Below are 5,889 nucleotides of genomic sequence, written 5' to 3' on the forward strand. Positions count from 1 at the left end.
TGGCAGTCACAGATGGCACAGTGAGTTAGTGCTCTGGGCTTCGGATTTCCCCACCAGTCTGCTAGGCGCGTGTGTTTACTATGACTCAGTCTCCCTGAGGCCAGATACCCCTGGAGACGCTCACTTGTAACCCCAGCGCCTGGCCTGGCACGCCAGCCAGAGGCTACCCTGCCCCACTGTCGGCCAGCCCATGCTTGTAGCCCACATCCCGAAGCAGACAACCATTCTTTGTCCAACCGTGAGTCTGATGGATTTCTTGGGGTCATTTCCCCCCAACATTTTATTTTGAAAAATTTCAAACTACAGAAAAATTACAAGAATAGTAAAATGGAACCCCACATCCCGGCCCTTAGATATTTGCTTTAACCCTTTGAAAGTAAGTTGCAGACAGCATAACGTTTCATAATGTTGAATATTCATACTCAGAGTATTGAAGCCCATACGTTTGAAGGAAGGGGCAGTCTTCTGTCATCATCCTATCCTGCTGCACCCAGGACTCTGAACACTGATGACAGGATGCCAGCGGAGGGCGCATTTTGATGTTAGGGTGGGTAAGCGCCTTCCTTCCACACTTTAACGCATCTTCTCCGCAGGAGGGCATCTTCGGCAGGTGTTTAAGTTGGTCATGAACAAGAAGGCAAAGTGGAACTGGAGCACATCGCAGACTTTGGACCAGAAGTGGCCCGTGAGCCGCTGGAAGAGACGCCACTGCGAGAGCTCGTGGTCACACAGCTTGAGGAGCACAAAACCCAGGCAGCAGAGCACGCCCAGAGCCAAGTACTTCCCCGAGGAAGCGCTGCCGTGGCGGCCCTGAGTGCGCAGGGCCTGCCCCACAGCTGCTGCGATGTGTACACCCAGTGCCACCTCAAACCCACGGGGGTGCAGCAGGGCCAGGCTGTAACTGCACAGGGAGAGGCCCTCGACAGCCAGGAACAGCCAGGGCTTCCAGCCCCTGTCCAGGCAGAGGCACCAGGCCACCGGCCATGCAAAGATGGGCAAGGTGAGCCACTGGTCCAACACGGCGGTGGGGCGCGTCTGCATCGTGATGCGCAGCCACTGAACCGGGCCGTAGACCAGGGCCATGCCCGCAAAGACGTCCTTCATGTAGCAAGCCTTCCATGCTTCTGTGGGGCCTCCCGGGGCGCTGGCCTTGCTCTGCAGCCAGTACATCCCCAGGAGCACGTAGGCCACGTTAACGAGCGAGTTGAAGGGCATGGCCAGGAAGGCAGGGAGGCTGGCGACCGGCGCTTCGGCGTAGTGCTCATAGCCCACTGCGACAGAGACACCTGCGAAAACGCCGGTGTGGACGGTGGCCGCGCAGAGGCAGCTGACCAGGGCCACGTGCAAGAGGGCCTGCCCCGACTCGGGCTTCATCTGGAACCCTATGTGTGACCCGGGTCGGAGAGCTTAAGAGAGCAGCCGTCTCCACTGTTATTTCAGAATTCAGATAAACAGTTTTTTTTGCAAAACACTCCTCGGCCTCCCAGCTGAGCCAGCAGGAAGAATTCCCCGTGATTTCCGACGCAGATGCTGCGACCTTGCCCCGCGTGGAGGTAGTGGCCCAGAGGAAGGCGAGGGTTCTGCTGATTGGTTGGCACCAGTGGAGGATCGTTCTGCCTTCTTCCTTTGTGGTTACAAAAAGAGTGTACTTAAAGAGTGTGGGTAGAAAGAAATCCATCCGAAAAAGGGTCTCCATCTTCCCGATTCTCAGCCTCAGGATCCACCAACATCAGAAAAAAACCCAAAAAACCCCACAGAAATAAAAGTGCAGGAATACCCAGTCCATTCACCTTCTTATGCACGGCCTCTAGAAGGCTCTAGAACCCTCTTTCACCTAGAGGTTTTGTGCCCCTCTCTCCTGATACCTATGCTCTTGTTCTTTCATCTGTGTGCTATAAAAGTCCCGCCCCTTTGCCCTAGTTCCCTTCGAGCCACTGCATTTGGAGACTTAAATCTTTCCTAGGTCTGCTGTTAAAACTCAGAATGGGCTTTTCCACCTCAGTGACATTACAAATGTGGAAGTTTCCAAGCCAGTCCCAAAGCCCTTTGAACCAAATACCCAGTTAAAAGAGAAACCATTTGCTGTGGTCCGAGTTCTGGAATCTAAGGCAAGGATGGCGGGGGTGGGTAGGAGGAGGGCGGGGGAGGACTCCCTTCTGCTTCTTAGATGTGAGGCCAGGTGGCACAGGGAGCCGTCCCCCATTGGTTCACCCTCCTGCCTGCCCCTGAAGTACCACGCCTTTCAAAATCACCTTCTGTCCTTGGCTCACAAGAAAACCTTCCACTTCCTGCAGTCACAGAAGCAGTCCGATAATTTTCAAACAATGTGGACTTTTCATGCACCGTCAACTGCTCTGGGGCCTGCTGCAGTGTAAGCTGGCCGGGTAGCCAAGAGATGTATTAATATCAACAAGAGAAGAGGTTCAATGCCCTGAAAGTGACTCAAAGCGAAGACAGCAATCAGGCAGGCAAGCATGGGGACGAGAGGGACTGTCCGTGTTCAAAGCCCAGTGCCCCCAGCTACTAACCGTGTGATCTTGGGCCTTAACCCTTCCGGGCCTCGGTTTGCATACCTGCAGAATGGGGATGCTACCAGTACCTCCCTGCAGAGTCATGGTGTGAATTAAATGAGTTCTTAGCTATGTAGACCACAGTTTATTTCTGAGGCCCAATGTCCACCTGCCCTCCTGCAGTTCAGGCCCTGAAAGGGCCGGGCAGGGTCTGATTCTGCGCTCGCCCTCCGCTGCTCAGCAAAGACCTGCTCAGTTTCGGTTCAAGCCCCAAACCAGCACCCCTGCTCTTTTTCCTCATCCTGTTTGCCATTTCGCTTCTCAGACTGGCCGTGGGGCCCACGTGGAAGATCCGGGACGGGGCCCGCTGGGTGTCTTGGTGAGGTTTCTGGCCCCCATCCTGCCTTGGGGGCCTGTTGCTAAGGGGACCGGCATTTCCACGAGGGAACCGCAGGCCTTGTCCTGACCGCCACCTCAGCACGCAGCGCTGTCTCACGCCTCCCCGCTGCGGCTTCCGGTTAAGGAGCCTCTAGGCTGGGGGGCTGCCCCTGCCCCGGGCTTCCCACTTCCAGGCTGGCCACCGCTAACGTGGTCTGCACACAGCAGCCCCCAGCATCTCCCTCAAGGGCCGCCCCTGCTTAGCACCCTTCGGTGGCCGGCTCTCCACTCACACACGATCATGCCCCAACCTCTCGCAGACACCAAAGTGCCGTGCTCATGTAGTCCTGCGGGTCCCTCCTGTGCCTGGCCTGCTTACACCCTCAACTCGGCTATGCCTTCCGCTCTGGCACCAGCACTTCCCCATTCCGCTCCTGAGTCTGGCTGGGACACCAGCTGAGGCCCGGCCTCGTCTCTCCAGGTCCTTCCCTGGCGCCACCTGGGGCCCGACTCCCTGGTGTGAAGACCCAGGCCTCCTGGGCCCCACGCGGCCAGCGCCAGCCTGACCCTCTCGTCTGCCAGCCAGCATGGAGGAGAGCTGGGGACCGGAGTCCAGCACTGTCAGCTTGATAGACAAGGAGGCCCAGGAAGGGTGTGGAAAGTGACTCCTCTCCCACTGCTGGCCAGAGGCTACTGAGCCCTTGCGCAAGCTGAAAGTGACGTGTAATCAAACGAACTTCCCAAGTCCACCAGGAAGGCCAGGCTGGGTACCTTATGGCCTAGCTCCTCCGTACCCCTGAGGTGCTGTGACACTTGTTACATGACTCTCAAAGTTCTTCCCAGCTTCCCCCGGCACATGAAGGTCCAAGGGCTCTCCCCTGGTCTGGTGCTGGGGTCTCTGGGGGAAGTCCTGCAAAACGTGACAATCTCCTGGCTAAGGGGTTAAGACGTGTTCCTTAAACTCTCCTGCTTCCGCAGTCTGTATGCATTGAAGCAGGAGCCACTGTCACTGTCACAGTGGTGGTTTCTTTGGCCTGTATCATTCATGACAACTGCTTACCGTGCCCGTGACTACCCTGACCACCTTGTTCCCCTTCTGCGGCTAAGGGGACGCCAGTCTGAGGGCTGTACCGTGGGACACCAGCAGCAGGAGAGCTCAATCTGGGCCACTTGGATGCCCAAGGAGCCTGGAACTACCGTAGTGATTCTTGAACTCTGAGGACAGAATCACTGAATGTGGCTAAGGCGCCTGGGAACCAGCAGCTTGGCTTCCTTATTTTACAGGGGAAGGAGTTGGGGCCAGAGAGGTGACGTGAACGGACAAGGTCACCTAGGGCAGTTGGTGGCACAGAAACACAGATGAGGGCTCTTGTCCTTTGCCTGTGTCACAGGACTCTTTGGTCTTTTCTCAAACAAATGCCTCCAAATGCATAAACTAAAACAGAACTACAACAGAAACTTAATATGTCGAAAGACAGTTATTAAAGTATTTTTGAAAATGTATGCTATAGTAATATACGTGCTTCTTTACTAATAGGTTAAATTACAGGATCTATGGGCAGGTTGAATAACTACAGTACTTTCCTTTTTAAAATAAATTTATTTATTTTTGGCTGCGTTGGGTCCTATTGCTGCGAGCGGGCTCTCTCCAGCTGTGGTACGCGGGCCTCCCACCGCAGGGGCCCCTCCCGCCGCGGAGCACGGGCTCCAGGCACGCTGGCTTCAGTAGTTGTGGCATGCAGGCTCAGTAGTTGTGGCTCACGGGCTCTAGAGCACAGGCTCAGTAGCTGTGGTGCACGGGCTTAGCTGCTCTGCGGCATGTGGGATCTTCCCGGACCAGGGCTCGAACCCATGTCCCCTGCCTTGGCAGGCAGACTCCCAACCACTGCACCACCAGGGAAGCCCAACTACAGTAATTTCAAAGCAGTTATTCTATAATAACGTGTAATTTCTTTAATTTCAGGATATCTACAATAAAATTTATAAATTTTCTGATCTCAAATGATCTGTCATTTCCTTTGGTGACACAGTCACCAGGCTAACCCTCTGTGCTTTGCTGCCTACACTCGTAATTGCGGGAAAGGCCAAATTTCGGCTGGAGGTTGGTGAATGTAAAGATCAAATAAAGATGAGAGAAACAAGAAAAATCATCTGTTGTCATTCCAAGAGCCCGGAGAGCGGCGCATTACACCCTGCGTCTGGCAGTGAGCATGACAGTGCAGCGACCAGACAGCCTCCTGCAAGATTTGGAACATAGGGGTGATGACAGTACCCACCTCTCAAGGTTGTTGTGAGAACTTACAGGATTGGCGCGAAAAGGCCAGCGATCACCATCCGGGTATTTTGCCTCTCTCGCTTTGCTGGGGGAAATTCAAATCTCGAAAAAGGGCGGAGCCGAAAGGCGGCCGTGCGCCTGCGCGCGGGGTGGGGCGCGGAGTCCTGGGAAGCAGGCGGGGCGGGGTGACGCGAGGTGACGCGGGGCGATGCGGACCGCTCCCGCGCCCGCCCGCTCGCCTCAGGCGCCGCCAGCCTGGCTGCCCGCCCGACAGCAGGAGGGGCGGCAGGCGGCTCGGCGCGCGGCGGCCCCGCTCTTTTTCTCGGGGCGCCGTTGGCCGCGGCGGCGCCCCCGCGTGGGGGCGGGACAGCAGGCCTGGGAGCCTGGGAGGGCTCCGCCCCCGGCGTGGCGCGCCAGGCCGCGTTACCGCTCACTCCCACCCCGCCTCCGGCTCCCCCGGAGGCGGGCTTCGGGCCACCTTTCCGGAGGCAGCTGGGCGTGCGGAGCAGGAAAACGTCCGCTCCCCGGTACGAAGCCTGACTCTAATGTCTCCGTCAGCCACCCTCAGCAACCTGTGCCCTGTCCCCACTGCTAGTTAAAGCGATTCCTCTGGCGTGTGTCCCTTCAGCGACCCAGGGGGCAGTTCCCAAGGGGGCGGGGCCAACGGCGTCTGAGGCATTCTCATCCGGGCATTCCGCAGATGCCGCAGCCGCCATCTTTGTTTTG

The 5,889-nt window shown here is 56.8% G+C and overlaps 1 protein-coding gene across 3 annotated transcripts; it reads right to left on the reverse strand.

Annotated features, from left to right (window-relative positions):
- Positions 1-254: 254 nt before the first annotated feature.
- Positions 255-5,272, reverse strand: TMEM187 (transmembrane protein 187). Of its 3 annotated transcripts, none has more exons than XM_030850456.3 (2): positions 5,165-5,272; positions 255-1,624 (listed from the first exon to the last, which is right to left on the reverse strand). In XM_030850456.3, the coding sequence occupies exon 2, from the start codon at positions 1,372-1,374 to the stop codon at positions 574-576; it is 801 nt and encodes a 266-aa protein (XP_030706316.1). In that variant the 5' UTR covers positions 1,375-1,624; positions 5,165-5,272; the 3' UTR covers positions 255-573. The 3 variants fall into 3 exon arrangements, with proteins under 3 accessions (XP_030706316.1, XP_030706318.1, XP_060148581.1); XM_030850458.2 differs by having other exon boundaries at positions 255-1,620; positions 5,165-5,244; XM_060292598.1 differs by having other exon boundaries at positions 5,191-5,233.
- Positions 5,273-5,889: the final 617 nt, after the last annotated feature.

Source organism: Globicephala melas, chromosome X (genome assembly GCF_963455315.2).
Source record: "Globicephala melas chromosome X, mGloMel1.2, whole genome shotgun sequence".
Lineage (NCBI taxonomy): Eukaryota > Metazoa > Chordata > Mammalia > Artiodactyla > Delphinidae > Globicephala > Globicephala melas.